A 16,822-nucleotide genomic window follows, 5' to 3' on the forward strand; every position below is an offset into this window, starting at 1 on the left:
AGCAAGAAATCCAACACTATAAACAAAAGCAAAGAAATTGGTTGATAAAAGATTAATAATTATCAACTAATGTTGAATTGTGGACAAGGGCTGCACAGAATCATGGCAATGGCCACAAATGGCCACTGGGCCACACTTTGGACACCAGCATTTCAACAGTAAAGTTCCCAGAAAGTGCTTTATTTTTTTTAGAACCAGAAAAAGAGTTATGAAATGCAAGAGAAAATATCAAGATTGAACAAGACTGGTTTAATGTTTATATTGTTGATTTTTAATTTATTGACAAAAGAAATGACATGTCCAACATATTAAGATATTCTAATCATTCTAAAGATAAAAACAAGTCAATAAACACAAAAAACATAAATAATCTAAACACGTGTTGACAACCAGAAACTCGTCACCCGATGTAATCCACCAGCTGCTGCAGCTGTTCGCAATGTTTCACCACTTCTGGCAGCGAAAGGAGAGTCTGTGAGGAAATAAAAACACTTCCATCAAACGTTAAAAAAGGATAAAATCACTAATATGAACTACAACAGAATAAATGCCTCACCTCTCTGACTTTATTGATCATGTGGTTTAAAATCTGGAGCTCATTCTCAGACTTCTGCTGGTTGGTTTGGTGGATAATTTGCTAAAAGAGATGGGATGATAATAAACACGACGACTGTCAAGTATTTTCCCACACAGGTGTGTGGACAGAAATCAGTGAGCCCACAGATACGATCAGCACTCACATGCCGCTTGGCTCTCTCCAGGAGTTTAAATTTGGCCTGCTCTGCTTCCTGTAGACTGGCCTTCAGCTTCTCCACCTGGTGGACAAAAACATCAACAATCACAAATCGACGACTCCACAGATAAAATAAGTAATGAATGTGCCACGATTTTTCATAATAATCATATCTCCAAAAGTGTTATTGGTATGAAATTTCCAGCGGGTAGAAACCCAACTATTCCATACACAGAGAGAAACAAAAATAAATAGGTTGAAATCTATCTATTGTTTTCAGTCACCATAAAATTGCACAAAATGAAATTACGAAAATAAATCTGTGTAATGGAAACAGGCCAATTGCGGAAAAAAACTGCAATGGAAACATTTTTATCATCACGTGAGTCATGTGATCAACCCAAGTAATCCGCCAGATGTTACTACTGATGGAAACGCAAAAGAAGGCAACAGGAAGTGGTAGCCACTCCCATATCTGATTGGCAGATATCTGATTAGCGCTAGCGCCACCATGGTTGAATTGTCAATATATCTCATGCAGCTGTTCAACAATAAAGTTTAAAGATGGGAACATCATGAAGGGAGGCTGTTTTTCTGCATATGGTACTGAAAAACATTTTTAAAAATTCGGAGGATGAATAAAAAATAAGAACAATAAAACTGCTATCATCTACCAGAATGATGAAAATGAAATGAGGGTGGACATTTCAGCAAGACAATAATCCCAAAGACAAAGCCGAGAAAACCCAACTGGCTTCAGAGAAAGAAATCTGTTAGAACCATCCAATTGAAAATCTATGGAAAGAACTAAAAATCAGAGATTTATAGATTTGTAGAAAAATGGGCAAAAATCACAAGAGGAGGTCTTGAAACTACAAAGGCTTTAGTACAAAGTATTAAACATCAGGAAGCATTTTTAAATTATTTCACATATCTTAATTTCTGAACTTATTAGGTTTTGTTTTTTTCTATGTATGGATTACTCAGGTTGTTAGCAACAGCTGGTGAAAATTTAATGTCAGAAATATGTTGGAAAATAGTGATCAATGCTTATTTTACCCACTGTGATCAGCAGCGGTACTGACCTCCTTCAGCAGCTGGATCTTCTCCTCCATGTGATGAGCCGGGGCCGCCGCCGGGCCGCCGGTTCTCCTCAGCTCCTCCCGCAGGAACTGGGACTCCACTATGGACTGCTGCAGAGCGCGACGCAGCTCCGCCGCATCCCTTCGCAACTCCTGAGGGGGAAATTTAAAACATCAAAACCGAATAACTATAATGATAATGTTTCCTTAAAGCTCATATCTGGATTTTAAAGTTATACATTGTTGTCGCTCTTGTGTTTGCTTAAAATCTCCTGGGCCTCTTGGACGTCTGCCATCAGCTTCGTCAGAGTTTTTTCGTCCTAAGTGGAGAAAAAAATAAAAAATTTAAACTTGTCGGACTGAATTGCAATCCAACAACAGATGCAGAAACATCAGGAGTCCAAACCTGAGCTTTCTGCTGCAGAGCCTGGTTTCCTTTCTCCACCAGGCTGCTGAGGCGCCGCACCTCCTGCTTCAACTCAAGGACTTCAGCTTGATGCCTGCTGCTTGAGGTCTGCAGCTCCACCTGCAGGCCACCGCTAAAACAGCATGCAAACATCAGAGGGGGGAGAATAAAACATCTTAAGACCAAGTTGTTGCTGCCAAGGTAGACAAGATTGTCTTCACATTTAAGTATCAACCGATCTCCGATCTCCCAAAACTTAGACAAACTTTTATCCTTAACGTTCCAATTAAATATATAAGATATATTAAAAACAGTTTGGCAAACTAAAACATTTATGTGTGGAAAAACTAAAACAAACGACGACGGATCTTAACATCCGAAAAGTTTTTGCTGACTTTTCTGCTGTTGGACAGCTGGTGGGAAATCATGTCAGACATTTCTTTCTTTACCACTACATAATTTTAAACAGTAACTGTAAGTAATAAAAGTATTTATGCATTAAAAATCCAGATAAATCCGATCCTATCCGCTGCCTGGTATCGTCCACCTACATGGTGCCGTGCAGCTCCTGCAGCTGCGCGTCTCTGCAGCGCTGCGCCTGTTGCAGCGTGCTGATGAGCTCTGCGACGGTTCTGCTGAGGCCAGAGAGGAGCTCCGCCATGCTGCTCTGCTCCTCCTCCTCATCCTCCTCTTCATCCTGGACCGGGTCTGAGATCGTCTTCGGGTTCAGAGCTGCAATGCGGGTGAAGGCGCTCGTCTCGCTGAAAAACGCATCACTCTGTGGCTCTGATGCATCTGAGGGGAAACAAAGATCACAAATCAGACTCAAATCAACATTTTTAATCAGCAAGTGAAGCAGAATTTATTATTTGAAAGTAAAATACATGGATAAAGGTGAAATATTATTAATTTCTTCTCAAATGTTTGATATGTTTTGAATAATTGTCCGTTTATGAAAACAAAGGTTTAATTCAATTAAAAGATACATTTTTGATCCCAAGGGGAAAATAGATGTTGTAGCAAACAACCAAATGTTCAACTTTTATTTAGCCAAACTGTAGACTATTTTAATACAAGGCATTCTTTAAAAGACTTTTTTACCCTGTCAATGTGCAACAGAAATGAAAACCTGGAAATCACTTCCTTCATCTGTTTCAAATAACAAATGTTGGAGCTTTTAAAAGAGTCTTCTTAATTATTTCATCATGACAATTTTAAAATTGTACATTCATGAATTAACATTCATTACCATTGCTTTTTTAAGTGTGTGTCACTGTTTTCGTAATAAATGTTTGTTCTTTTAATAACATGGACCCCAGGAGGAGTAGCCATTGTCACGGTAACGGTGAATGGGGATCCAGATAAACAAACAAATAAACTCATATTAGTTAAAAAGTTTTCACCTAAAGTTGAGTCTGTTCTGACGTCTTCCTCCTTCTCGGCCGTTAAAGCCACCATGACGCTGTCGACGAAGGAGCCGGACGTCTGATGGCGCGCCGCACCGGACATCATGGCCGACTCTTTCTGCTTTTGGTGTTCTTCCCTCTGAAAACAAAATAATGTGCTTAAAACTCTCAACATATTTACAGCCTCAGATTAATAGAAACTCTCAGGGAAGCAACAACTGACCTTCATGACCATTAGTCCTTTTTAGTGGTGTTGGTCAGTGCTTCTCCAGGATTTCTGGGTCATTTTATGTTTGAATTTTTTTTTATTAAAAATCATACGACCAGCTGAAGGATTTATTATTTTGTCTTTGACTTCATTTGTTCCTCAAGGCTGACACTAACTATTATCTCAGTAATGATTGTTCTGACAATCGTGTAAGCAAACTGGCAGATTTTGATTTAACCACTTGAGGCTTTTTAAGCAATATTAGAAATACATTAAAATATGCAAATTAATAAACAATTAATTTTTTAGATAAGAAAATAAACATTTAATTGCCTAAAATGGAATAGCATTCCTTCAGTGATCATTTGTAGCAAAGGATGCATTTGCAGCTAAAATAATAATTTAGAGCTCAGTCATTTATCCTCGATTTAAACTCAGTACAGAGTAGGGCTCTGATATGTTTATTAGTTTTTGGATTAAATTGATTAATAATTGACAGAAAAATGGGCTAACACCAGATTTTGTAACAGAATTTGAACAAGCCGAAGCTAAAAATAGGTAGAACATATTTATAAAAAGTTTTTTATATTAAATGCAAGATGTGTGTATATTTTGTACAGTTTTGTCTTCATTGCTGCTCTGAGTGTGTTGTTCTCTTAGCCTTTTTTGAGTCTTTATGCTTCAGGTTTCATTACCTGGTTGCTAAGGGAAACCTGCAGCTGTGTGGTCAGGCCGCGCAGCGTGTGATGCAGGACGGTGATCTCAGTGACCGCCTCAGCCATCTTCTCCTGCAGCTCCATGCGAGCGGCGCCGGCTGCGCATCGGGCCGTTTCCAGCTCGTCACTCAGACTCTGATTCTCAAGCCTTTAAAAAAACACACAGATCGATTTAAACCTGCATGAAAAATTAGAGAATCTTAACTAGCTAGAAATGAAACAAACTTACTGAAGTTTGTAGACTTCTGATTTCAGGTCTTCGCACTCGATGTTTCTCTCCCGCAGCGCCTGCAGGTTACTCCTGAGCATCCGTTCGCTCTCAGCCACCTGCTCCCTCGCCAGCTCGTTCTCCATCTGCAGGAACTGAAATAAAAATGGCTGAAATGAAGCGCGGGGTGTGGAAATACAACCATACATCTTTGAAAAGCAGATGTGGAACCTTCTACACAATCAACAAGAATGTAGTAACTGGTTTCTGGATGGTAAGTCCACAACAAAACACTTGTCTTTTCCAGCAGCCATAGCACAGTGGTTAAACGAGCTGACTAAACCTGCTGAAGCTCAGCTTGGCTTGCTAGGTGACGGGCGGAACTCTGCTGGGCTTGCTAGGTGACGGGCGGAACTCTGCTGGGCTTGCTAGGTGACGGGTGGAACGCTGCTTGGGTTGCCAGGTAACGGGCACTGCTTGCTAATTTGTGACGTTACATCATGAAGGTTTTTGAAATGGCTCATTTTCCAGACGCCAAAAAACTTTAACATATTGCCAAAAAGTACATGTTTTATTAGGATGTTTTTAGAAGCAGTAGAAACTAAAACGGGAGTAAACATGACAAATATAAATTCTGTCCCCTTTAATGGATGGTATTCTGAATACCCGTGGCTTTTTGGAGATAGGAGTTTGAAATTGTTGTAAGAAGCCCACTCCATAATTTGCAAAACTTAACATTTTACAAACACTGTAGTAACGAGGGTATTAGAACAGCTTACAAAAGTAATACAATTGGTAAATATGCTATTTACCATAAAATCGGTAAACAAAGTAATGAGAAGCCAGAAAAGGATGATTGTACCTACAGCCAAGGTAACACCTTAAACAGATTGTTTACTCGCTTGCTGGTCACACCAACACCAGCTGATCATATCGATTCCTGTGACTTTTGTGGCTCCATTAACATAAAAACACTGCAGAAATACAGTTTGTTCTTTTAGTGTGAAACTCTGCAGTGGAAATTCACACTATTACGCAAATGTTATTTTTACAAACATTGAACACTGGACACTAAGAAGCATCTTTCAAAAAGTCTTAACAATTTTGCAGGTTTTTAGTAAATATTTTTGTTTTTCTGCAGTTTGTACAAAAAGTGATTGTTGGTTGGACAACAGAACAAAAAAACTGTTTTTAATTAAAAAGCTAATATTAGGTTTTTAATGTGATGGGGATTTAAACTGATTAAGTAAATTTCAGAATAAAAGCGTCACTAAAACGTGACGGGATTCCAGCTGACCTCGTTCATTTCCCGCACGCCGCCCAGCTGGGCGCAGACTTCCTGCAGCTGCTGGATCTGAACCGTCTGAGACTGGTAAAGGTTCTGGAGCTGACCGAGCTGCTGGTCGCTCTCAGCCAGCGCCCAGTCCAGTTCACTGACCCGCTGCTCTGAACCCGACAGAGACCCCTGCAGCCTGGAGGAGAAACAGGAGAGAAAACACACAGCAGGCGAAGAAATTTACTGAAAAACTAAATGAAAGGAAAGAAAGGGAGGAGGGAAGGAAGGAAAGAAGAATGGAAGGATCTGCAAGAAAGGAAAATGAAAGAAGAAGGAAGGAAAGAAAGAAGAAAGCAAGTAAGGTAGGAAAGACAGAAGGAAGAAAGGAAAAAAAGGAAAAAAGGAAGGAAGGATTTAAAAGGAAGCAATGAAGGATCTGAAAGGAGTGCATAAAAGAAGGAAACAACAAGAGACGGAAAATAAAGTCTGGAAATCTGAAAAGCCTTCTTCCTCTTCAATTATTGAGTTTCTATAAATTCTCTCAAATTGTTGAAACTTCTCCTAAAATCGAATCAAAGTCGGCGCTTACTGATTTGCTCTTTCGTTGGCTTCATGCAAGTCTTTCCAGGACTGCTGCAGCCTGCAGAAACAGAAAAACCCACATGCTGCGTTAAAGCAAAGCCTTCCCTCATCACCAGATGTCCTGACCTCTGACCCTTGGATCCTACTTGGTGGTCTCGGCGGCGAGCGCCTGCTCCAGGAAGGCGTAGGACGCCAACGTGGAGGAAATGGTCGCAGACAGCTCCGTCACCTTCCTCTCCAGCTGAGCAGACTCCTCCTCTCCCGCCGTTAGTTTCTCCCGCAGGACGCCCATCTCTGAAATTTACCAAAACAGAAAATAAAACATCTGAAACACTCAAAGAAGCAGAAAAACAGCGAGGAGTGAATGAAACGCCACCTGATGTCAGGATGGTGATCTGCAGATTTAAATCGCTGATCTGCTGCGAGGCGGTTTGGAGGTTCAGGTGAGTTTCCTTCAGCTCGTCTTCAATCTGTAGAGCAGAGGATCGTTGGAGACGACGCTTTTAGTTTCAACCAGCTAAACCGCCAAACACAGAACTGATTTACATTAAAACACACACATTGTTATTGTCAACATTCCAGAATGAAACTGTCTGAGTTATCAGGCCGATCAGCCCAATTTTTAATATGAAACACAAAACCTAACACTTCACTACATATGTAAGGAACGAAAGACACAGAAGACATAAAACACAATGATGGGAGAAAGAAAACGAAAAACAAAAGAGGATGAATGAAATAAAAGGACAAACAAAATAAAGGATGTATGAACAAAAAGACAAGCAAAAAGAACAAATGAAAAGATGAAAAGACAAAAAGACAGAAAAGAGGGACAGAAAAATGACAGGACTAACAAATGAATCAGTAAAAAGATGGATGGACACAAGCAGACAAAAAAACAAACAACAGACAAACAAAATAAGACAAATTAAATGAAAAATGAATGAAAAGACAGAGATAAAATAAAGGACGAACAAACCAAAAGACAAACCCAAGAAGGAAAGGACAAATGAAAAAGGAAAAATAAAAGACAGGACAAATGAAAGAAGGAAATAAAGAACAAAAGAAAGGCAAAGGCAGGAAAAAAGGGAAAAGAGGATCAGAAAGGAAACTAATAGTTTTTTAGCAGACTTATTGAACTTTAATTTCCAGAATTTCACTGAAAATTTAAAGACAAATGAAGAAATCCTGAAAGGTTTGGACCGGGTTCAGGGCCGAACCTCCACATCGATGGGACCGATCGCCACGGTAAGCATGTTGCTAAGCAACACCTAAACATGAGAAAGTTCGCTACAGAACCAACCACACAGCCACTTTCCCCAGAGTAACGTTTAACCTCCAATAATCTGCTCCATCTCAGATTAAACGGCCTAATCCAGCCCGTTTCATCTGACCTGCTCTTTCTCTTCGGCGGCTCGCTCTCTCGCCGTCCGATGCTCGTCCCTCTCCCTCAGCGCGGCGGCGGCTCGCTCGTTCAGCTGAAGGAGCATCGGGGCCGTTTTCTGCAGGAGGCTCCGCACGCTGCAGAGCTGGCAGACAGAAAACCAGGGAGTGAGAGTATAATGTTGTAGTTTTGTTCTAATTCGTTCCGACGTTTTGTTCTAATACAGTTAGTTGGCTTGAATCAGTTTTTAGAGTGAGATCGCTGTTTTTATTAGTTATCAGCTAAATATTGCTTAGTTTCAATTAAGCCTTTTTTAGTTATAGCAGTAGTTTTAGTTTTTTCATAAAAATAAAAAATCTATTTCACAACAGTGAAATAGTACAGCGTACCTCCTGCATCAGGCTGGAGTGATCCTCTGCAGTTCGGGACAGAAGATCGGAGGCCGAGCTCAGCGTTTCCTGGCAGGTCCGGTTCAGAGCAACCTGCAGGAGATGAGGAAGCAACACCATGCAGGTTAGGGTCAGAAGAGTTCTTACAGAACGAGCTCATTTTCAGACATGCAAATCTTTCAGCGTCAAACAATTTTATTCGATTACAATTTTTAGGGACAAAATTTGATTCAGAAACAATTTTTAAATTCAGAAACCAATAGAGAGTTAATGAATAAAACATTTATTTAAAACAATTCTGCAAGGCTCCATACTGGACAATCAAATTCCATCAGTTTATCTTAGAAGAAAAATTTGTTTAAGAATAAAATTCTGTAACTTAAATGGCCAATATACATAGCTCCCACAAGACTGAACCGGAAATGATCCGCGCCATTGATTTGTGATTTCCTATAGAATCCATTATTATTTTCTGCACCTCCAGTCATTTTGTTTACCTGATCCGGGTAGGTTTGGTTCAGAGCCACCAGCAGCTCCTCCTGAGATCCGACACATTTCTCCAGAGCTGAGACTTCAGAGGCGCAGTGAGTCCTCAGCTGATCCATGGCACTGAAAGCCTGCAGACAGACAAACGCACCGTTTACAACACAATAAATCGTTTAACCACATGACATATTAAAACAACCTCAATAATTTCCATTTGCATGATCTTTTTTTCTACCAATAACTGGATGATAAAAGTCTTCACTCTGGTGTTTTGGTCTTAACTGAACCTTTTTTCTAAAGATAATTTTGTTTACAGAGACTAAGAATTCATTTTATTTGCTGTTTCTCTTGTTTTATTTATTTTGAATATTTAAAATGATTCAATTTATTTATCTGACTTATTTTATAATTAGGTCATATTTAAAATTACCTGTAGTTTCACACTGTGTTATAAACTCTATTATTAATTGTAATATATTTAACAGTTTGGATGGGAGTAGCTTGTCAAGAAATAAACAATTTTGAGGGAAGGCCAGTCGCTAAAAGTAATAAATCAATTAGCTGCATGCATTTTTTGGATTCATTTATTAATAATTGGACAGCAAAATTTGCTTAATAGGAGTCTTTTTTTGCAGAATTAGAAGCTGAAACTTGTACCACTTTAAGAGTTTTTTTATTATTATTTTAAATGAGAAATATATACTTTAGTACAGTGTTGACATAATTGCTGCTCTGCTCTGAGTGTGGTGTTCTTTGAGAAAATAGCCTTTTCTTGAGTCTGTATATTTTTGTTAATGATAAATTACAATTAATATTTTTAGTTCTAATCAATATGAGGTATTGATCTTGTATTTTCCTTACTGCCTCCTTGGCTGTGAAGGCTTCTTCCATCCGAGCCTCCATGCTGCTCCTCTGCTGAAGAACTTCTTTCACTTTCTCCAGGATTCTTCTCTGGGTTTCCTTTGATTTCTCAAACAGGGACTTCATGAGCTCGTACTACAGAACAGCACAACAAAGCTGGATTAATTATTACACATATTCAATCAGCTGAAAGGTATAAATTTACATACATGGGACGCCAGGTTCTGATGGTCCTCCCTGATGGTTTCGCCCATTTTCTTCATGTTGGACAGAGCTGCATCTGTGTCGCTGCTCAAAGAAGACTGCAGAGAAAGTCCAACAGGTTTAAAAACATTTTTATCTCTATCCACAGATCAGGATTCATACACTTTTCAGTCAAATTCAAGCACTTTTCAAGGTAGGATTTCAAACTTTTCCAGGAACACGCTTTAAACAATGCAAATAAACTAAAAAAGAAAACAGTTTCAATTCACTATCATGTCTTGTGATGGTTTTCTACATCGGGACAACTAAAACACTACATCCCTTTACAAACCCTGACAGCAGCTTAAATGTTGAGGTGATTTCTGAGGTTTGTCTCACCATGGCAGCTCTCATCTCCTGCACAGCCTGGACGAGATTCTGCAGGGAATTTCCATCAAGCTCCAGCTCAGTTATCCGGCTCAGAGCCTCCATGTAGAGATCTCTGTACATCGTGGTCTGAACAAGGAATGAAAATATTAAAAGTTTATCAGAAAAATTCAAAACAAGCTAATGAGGGACGCAAATTAATGGTTTATTAGATTAAAATTAGTTCCACTTCATTAAAGTATAAAGTCCATTTAGGTGTTCTTTCAGTGTTGCAGTTTAGCCACCATCCAGCAGAGGGATGGTCATCCTGAAGCGGAGCCAGTTGATACAGAAACAAAGATGGCAGTGCCATACCAGAACCATAAATGGTCCAAACTGAGTTTGGTGTATACAACAGCATTGTAGGTTAGGGCCATTGTAGGTTAAAAAATAATAATAAAAGGAGGGATAAATTTGCCCAAAAGATATCCATCTTTTGGGCAAAGATATCCATCTTTTGGGCAAAGGAGATTGATCTCAGAAGTCTTCTAGAAAGAAATTGGACATTTTTGAGCTCGAAAAGTCAAAAACTTTCAACTTTTGAAACTCAGACAATGTCCAAAAGTCGAAAATTTTCATATGTGCGAGCTCAGAAAATTAGCAAGTTTTTTCTAGGAAGTGTAAAATTAATCTCAAAATTTCTGAGTTTTATCTTGCAAATTTCTGACTTTTCAACCTCAAAAATTTTGAAGTTTTTTCTACAACATTTCTGAGATTAATCTCAAAATTTTCAAGATTTTAGGCAAAAATTTACTCTAGTTTTTTCCTATGTACACATATGAGGATCAGGGGTGGGATGCAAGATGCACTTTATGCAAGTGCGTCTTGGTTAGTAAAGAAAGACAATCGATCCTCTTCATGCAAGAGAAAACTCAGATTTTTAAGAAAATGGCCACTTATCAATTAGTTGGTAGTTGATCGATGAGCTCAATCACTCATCAATGGATAACTTGCATCCCCAGTTATGATCCGTTCAGTGTTTTTACCTGACTGAGCTCAGTGTGGTCCGTCTGAACCAGCTTTTCTCTCAGGTCCGAAGGAGCCGGGCCCGAAGAGGGGCGGCGGTGCGCCCTGGCTGCAGCCAGCTGCTGGACCAGCGCCTCCACCATGATCATGCTGGACATCAGCCTCTGCTCCAGCTCCAGCCGCGGGAGGCTCTCCAGGCTGCCTGCAGGTAAACTGAAACCACACCGGAGAACTTTACACCCATCCGTCTAGGGATGGCATAAAATTCATATCACAATATACATTCTGATGGGTGGCGGTGACGATACGCATCGCAATACGATTTGTATAAATCTTACAACAGAAACAAGCAAACAAAAAAACATATCTGATAACAATTGAGTGTAATATATGTATTTTTATGTGCTTAAACTTGTTTTTGCAGATGTAAATCGTATGCAATATTTGTAACTGTTTTGTTTACTTTTTTTTTAACCTGCCTGTTAAACGACCTCTCCCTTGCGTTCCCCGCCATCCGATTCCCGCTTGCTCCGTTTTGATACCAGCTGATTACGTCATCAACAAGCAGTAGACTGCGAATCACTATCGTAGGCCAAATTTCTGTCGTTTTCCCACAGCTATCCATCAATCTATCACCCATCAGTTATCCATCCATCGTGGGCATGGAGGTCATTAATCTGTAACTTTTGGTGAATCGTTCATTTTTTTTCACAGAGTAGAGTGATTATAAACACAATTACGTTTAAGGATAAGAATCAACTGCACAGGTTCAAATTCACTGTTTATAAATATGAAAAGAAGTTAGAAATAAATTTTGAAAGAAAGAAGGAAAGAAACTTCAAAAGAAAGAAAGGTCAACAGAACGAAGGAATGAAGGAAAGACAGAAGAATGTTTGAAACAAAGTTAGAAAGAAAAAGAAAGAGACATCACTCACTTCCAGATGAGCGGTTCGGTCGCTGTGCAGGAATCAGTCACAGAGAATTCCCTCTTTTTCACAAATATTCCCGACGTGTTCAGACTGTGGTCCACCATCTTCAGTGGACTGGTGCCCACACAGACGCTGTGGGACTCTGCAGGATCTGCTCTGTCTGAGGGGGCCATGAAGGCAGCAGGAGGATCTGCTCTGTCTGAGGGGGCCCTGAAGGCAGCAGGAGGATCTGCTCTGTCTGAGGGGGCCATGAAGGCAGCAGGAGCAGCAGCGCTCATCTTTCCACACGCCATCATGAGGAACTCGGCCATCTGCCGAAGCTGCTGCTGAAACTGGCCATCAGGAATCAGCGGCACCGTTTCCGGCTGCGATTTCTTCCCAGAATCCTCCTGTGGCTTTGAACTTACAACCGTGGAGTTAAGCAGAGGGCGGGGCATTGGGTTTTCGAGCTGCTCTGCTAACAGCCCCATGGAGTCAACATCAACAGGAGCCCAAAGGCTTTTCTCATCCTCCAGAGCAGAATCGTCAGGTAGAAACATGTCCTGACCCGACACCACGGGGCGCTTCAGCGCGGACAGAGACGCTCTCTTCACGATGGGGCTGAGAAACTGCAGGGCGGAGGCAACTGACGGACACTCGGACAGGACTTTTAAGATAACAGGAGTTGCAGGAGGAGCTTTTTCTGCAGAGTTACAGAGACCCAAAGAACCCAGAGCGCTGTCCTTTGCCTCGGAGTGGGATCTGGAATCCAGCTGTTGCTGCTGTGGTAGAGTTTCTGCCGACGCGTCAAGACGGCTGCAGTCGGACGCAACTAAAGGAGTGTTTTCAGGAATCTCATCCACCACCTTTAATGATGCGTTACTCTCAGGTGGAGGATTAGTATCAGCTTCTCTGTTCTTCAGACGGTCAGTCATTTGTTCTTCGTTGTAATTCTCTTTAGGCGAAGTCAACATCTTCTCAGACACCTGGGATTCACCTGATTTCCAATCAAACTTCTCATCCTGACCGTGAGGTAGCACTGAGTTTATTTCAGCGCTGCACGGTTGTACGTCCGGAACAGTGTTCACCTCCTCTGGTGGAGGAGAGGAGTTGTATTTTACGTTGCAGTACGGATGATCTAAGTGATCTTTACTGTTTCCCAGATCATAATCACTGGCTAACACACTCGGATCCATGCTATGGTTGCAGCCAGAACAGGTGTGAGAAAGAGGAATAGTTTCATCTGCAACATCAGCGTCTGCTGGGATTTCTACCTCGCCACCGCTGCAGTTCAGCAGCTTCAGAGTTAGATCATCAGGGTTTTCTGATCTCTGCGCTGTCGAGAGATCATCGTTTCCACTGCTGCAGTAGAGATGATCGACATGCTCCGCTGGAAGCAGCAGGGTGCAGTCGGCTGAGTTTGTGCCGTCGTCTTGTGCTGGACCCCAGAGGTCGTCCTGGGGCAGAGGAACCGTCTCTTCCTGTAATCCAGTGGAGTCTGAAACTTCAACCTCACCTCCATCACAGGCGAACGACTTCCACATTAAACATTTCTCCTCATCGGCTTCACAGGTGATGGGCGAATCCGGCTGTTCGACGCTGCGGTTGGAATATGGATGCTCCACGTGCTCACCGCAGGATTGCTCCGTCCTGCTGGGTGAAGCGACTGAATCTTCCGTTTCGACGGTGAGAGTAAAAGTTGTCCCATCGTTAGGAAAAATCAAACTCTGTCCTCCACCATCTGAGGAGTCTGAAATCTCAACTTCACCTCCGGAACAAATAAAGGTTTTGAATGTGACGTCTCCAAGTCCACACACAGACTGGGTAGTATCCATGGAAACGGGAACGGTCAGAGTGCCCAACTGGGTCTGTGTGTCACAGAGATGAAGGTCAGACTGTGGAAGAGATTTAATAATGAGTAACAATAAAGCAAAACTTACACTATTAAAAATAACATCAATCATTTGAGCTTTGTAGCTGGTTATGAGATAAAAATAGGGGTCCATTTTTCAAATCATATTTCCACCATGCTTTTCATTTGTCTATAAATAAAGACTAAATATTTAATTAACAGGCTAAATATTAGAAAGCTAAATATTTAGCTTCCTAAGTAAGTATTTAGTTTGAAACTCAATGTTGAGCTTGCTAATTACATGAATCTAAATTTAGTGGCAAATGTAATATTTAACTTGCTCATTGAATATTTACTTTGAAGCTAAATGTTTAAGCTGAAGATAAATATTTAGCTTGCTAATTAAATATTTAGTGTGATACTTACATTTATAATTATAAATAAGTAGAAGAAATTATGACTTTGAAAAATGAACTCATTTTCTATCTTATAATCTGGGAATTTTGGGCAGTGTAACTTTCCAAACAACAACCCACAAATAAAAAAAAACTAAGTCAATATTCCTGAAAGTTTGTACAAACTCACCATGCTGGCTTTCACTGTGTCACCGCTGAATTGTGGTTTTGACCTGATCCTCGATGACGGAGTCTCATTTTCCAGGCTTCTCAGAGGAGTTCGCTCGCCTCTCCTACTGGAAGACTACCATCAACAAACGTTTAGTGGATCATCATCAGACACCAAACTGAGCAATAATCTCACACTGTGTGCAGAACAAGACTTACCCAGTCTTCTGTGCTGGACCGTGACATCCTCTCACAAAGATCAATCTGGAGTTCGCATAAACAACCTCTTCAGCTGCAAATTTAAAACAATAATAATCTATTTTTACACCCCAACCAATTCTCAATCACGTAATACACCAAAGAATTCCATTGCAGCTGCAATATTGCTTAATGCTTCTGTTTAGTCGTGGTTTACTCCATTGAACAGCTGCTGCCATTACCCCAGTTCTTTCTTTTCACTGTAAAAGAAAATACGGTAAAAGTGTATTTTCGTCTACAGTGTAAATACTCCTATGAAGGCCAGTGCTTCTGTGATTTTTGTGTCCAAGTGCTCTTATAACTCAACTGAGCCAGCTTAACGTTAATTCCTTCCAAAGGGAGTCATTATTTCCCACTGCCGCTATATGCTTTTTCACCATGAGGACAAGTAAATTCAGCTCATTTTTATTTTTAATAGTACAAACTCACAAAATATATAATCCCATGGTTATTTATAAAGGAAAAATCAATTCAGTCACATCATATCCAATTTATTCTAATTATTAAATGTTATCTTAGATAGCATCAGACCAATCGTAATTATCTGAATTAAAATTTTTACATTTAGAAGGAGTGAATAGAAGAGTAAATCTAAGACTTTGATTTACTGTGCAAATTTGTTTTCTCATAATCCATTACTTTTATGCGTTTATCTGACAGTAATGTTTATTAATTAAGCCTCTATTTATTTTTAGTCTGTTGCTGGCTTAGTGCTCATATTAAATATCAGCATTTATTTATAAACAACACCGGCCTCTGATACTATTAAAGTTTTGATATTTACTGTGCTTATTTACATTGTTTAGCAGGCGTATGTTTGTTCATTATTTACGCAGAAATCTTGAGAACAAGCTAGCTTCTGATGTCAGTGATCAGGCAGATAGAACCTGTTAAACACCTACTAAATGCTATAACATGCATTCATAGTTTAACATGTTTAAATTATTGAGGTGATTAGAACAATAACAGTAGAGTAAACGCAGCTAAAGACGTTCAGAGAGCATTAAAACACGTCTAAGTTATGGAAAACTTACGTTAGCTGAAGTTGTTTTTTTGTAACGGAGTCAGTTAACGAACAACCAATTAAACATGAAAATTTAACTGCAATTATTTCAAACACGAGCGTTATACAGTCTTAAAATACTTCACCTTCCAGACTTAAACAGCCAACTTGAACCAAGGTTTCAAATCTGATGAATAAAGTTGTTTTTCCCGAGCTGACATCAACCGCGTTACGTTCAAAACAGACCGATTCAAAAACACAAATTCGGCGCTGATTGGTCGCTTCTCTTCTTCTGACCCACAAACCCTGCTTTTGTGTAATGCCGCCACTTAGAGGAAGGAAATGCAACTACAACAGGGCGCTGTTTTATTCAGTTTTGTTTTTTTTACTCGAATAATGTTCACTTTCAATGTTGTGGATTGAGTCATACTTGCCTATGTATTTAGTTTATTTATCTTCACCCTGAGTGCCAATAAATGTGGACTATATGTTGTCCATTTGAACACAGCCATTTGTAAAGATAATGCATTTTGAAAAAAGACAAAGAAAAACATCTTTCAAGCCATTTATTATTCATCTCACATGAGAAAAAAAAAATAAAATGCATAATTTTGTCTTCACATAGACACTGCAATGAGGAGAATTTAACAGGCAGTTTATTGTTTTACTGACATGGATCTTCAGGTCCAGGTGGTCCCACAGGTCGGATCTCCAGAACCTCAGCGAACCCCTGTCCAAACCAGCAGGTGACGTCCACGGTGTCCAGAGAGAAGAAGAAGAGTCTGTCTCTGCATCGGGTTCTCCTGTAAACTGACCTGGGGTCTGCTGACAGCACAGCCCTGATGGCGGCGCCGGCCTCCTCCGGACTGCGCAGAAACTTAAACCTGGGTCTGTCGCACTCAGACGGTTCTGTTAAGAGAGACGTG

General features: G+C 40.2%; 1 protein-coding gene across 2 annotated transcripts; it reads right to left on the reverse strand.

The window, feature by feature from the left end:
- Positions 1-231: 231 nt before the first annotated feature.
- Positions 232-16,218, reverse strand: LOC103130759 (sperm-associated antigen 5-like). 2 transcript variants are annotated; one of them, XM_007542255.2, is made up of 25 exons: positions 16,043-16,218; positions 14,855-14,927; positions 14,658-14,771; positions 12,248-14,115; positions 11,333-11,525; positions 10,320-10,436; positions 9,947-10,039; positions 9,738-9,872; positions 8,888-9,007; positions 8,391-8,483; positions 8,012-8,146; positions 6,994-7,087; positions 6,764-6,911; positions 6,625-6,675; positions 6,057-6,231; positions 4,781-4,914; positions 4,549-4,699; positions 3,625-3,766; positions 2,773-3,016; positions 2,222-2,354; positions 2,055-2,135; positions 1,819-1,968; positions 741-815; positions 557-637; positions 232-472 (listed from the first exon to the last, which is right to left on the reverse strand). In XM_007542255.2, exons 2-25 carry the CDS (start codon positions 14,879-14,881, stop codon positions 401-403), a joined length of 4,626 nt encoding a protein of 1,541 aa, XP_007542317.1. In that variant the 5' UTR covers positions 14,882-14,927; positions 16,043-16,218; the 3' UTR covers positions 232-400. The 2 variants fall into 2 exon arrangements, with proteins under 2 accessions (XP_007542317.1, XP_007542316.1); XM_007542254.2 differs by having other exon boundaries at positions 4,531-4,699; positions 16,043-16,217.
- Positions 16,219-16,822: the final 604 nt, after the last annotated feature.

The sequence above is a fragment of the Poecilia formosa genome, unplaced genomic scaffold, assembly GCF_000485575.1.
Source record: "Poecilia formosa unplaced genomic scaffold, Poecilia_formosa-5.1.2 Scaffold668, whole genome shotgun sequence".
In the NCBI taxonomy this organism is placed as follows: domain Eukaryota; kingdom Metazoa; phylum Chordata; class Actinopteri; order Cyprinodontiformes; family Poeciliidae; genus Poecilia; species Poecilia formosa.

Excerpts from the sequence above, each read along its gene's own strand:
- LOC103130759 (XM_007542254.2), bottom strand. The coding sequence starts at position 14,881 with ATGTCACGGTCCAGCACAGAAGACTGG. Across the intron at positions 3,767-4,530 it reads AGGTTTCCCTTAGCAACCAG|AGGGAAGAACACCAAAAGCA; the intron begins GTAATGAAACCT and ends TTTTGTTTTCAG. Across the intron at positions 1,969-2,054 it reads AACACAAGAGCGACAACAAT|GAGTTGCGAAGGGATGCGGC; the intron begins GTATAACTTTAA and ends TTTCCCCCTCAG.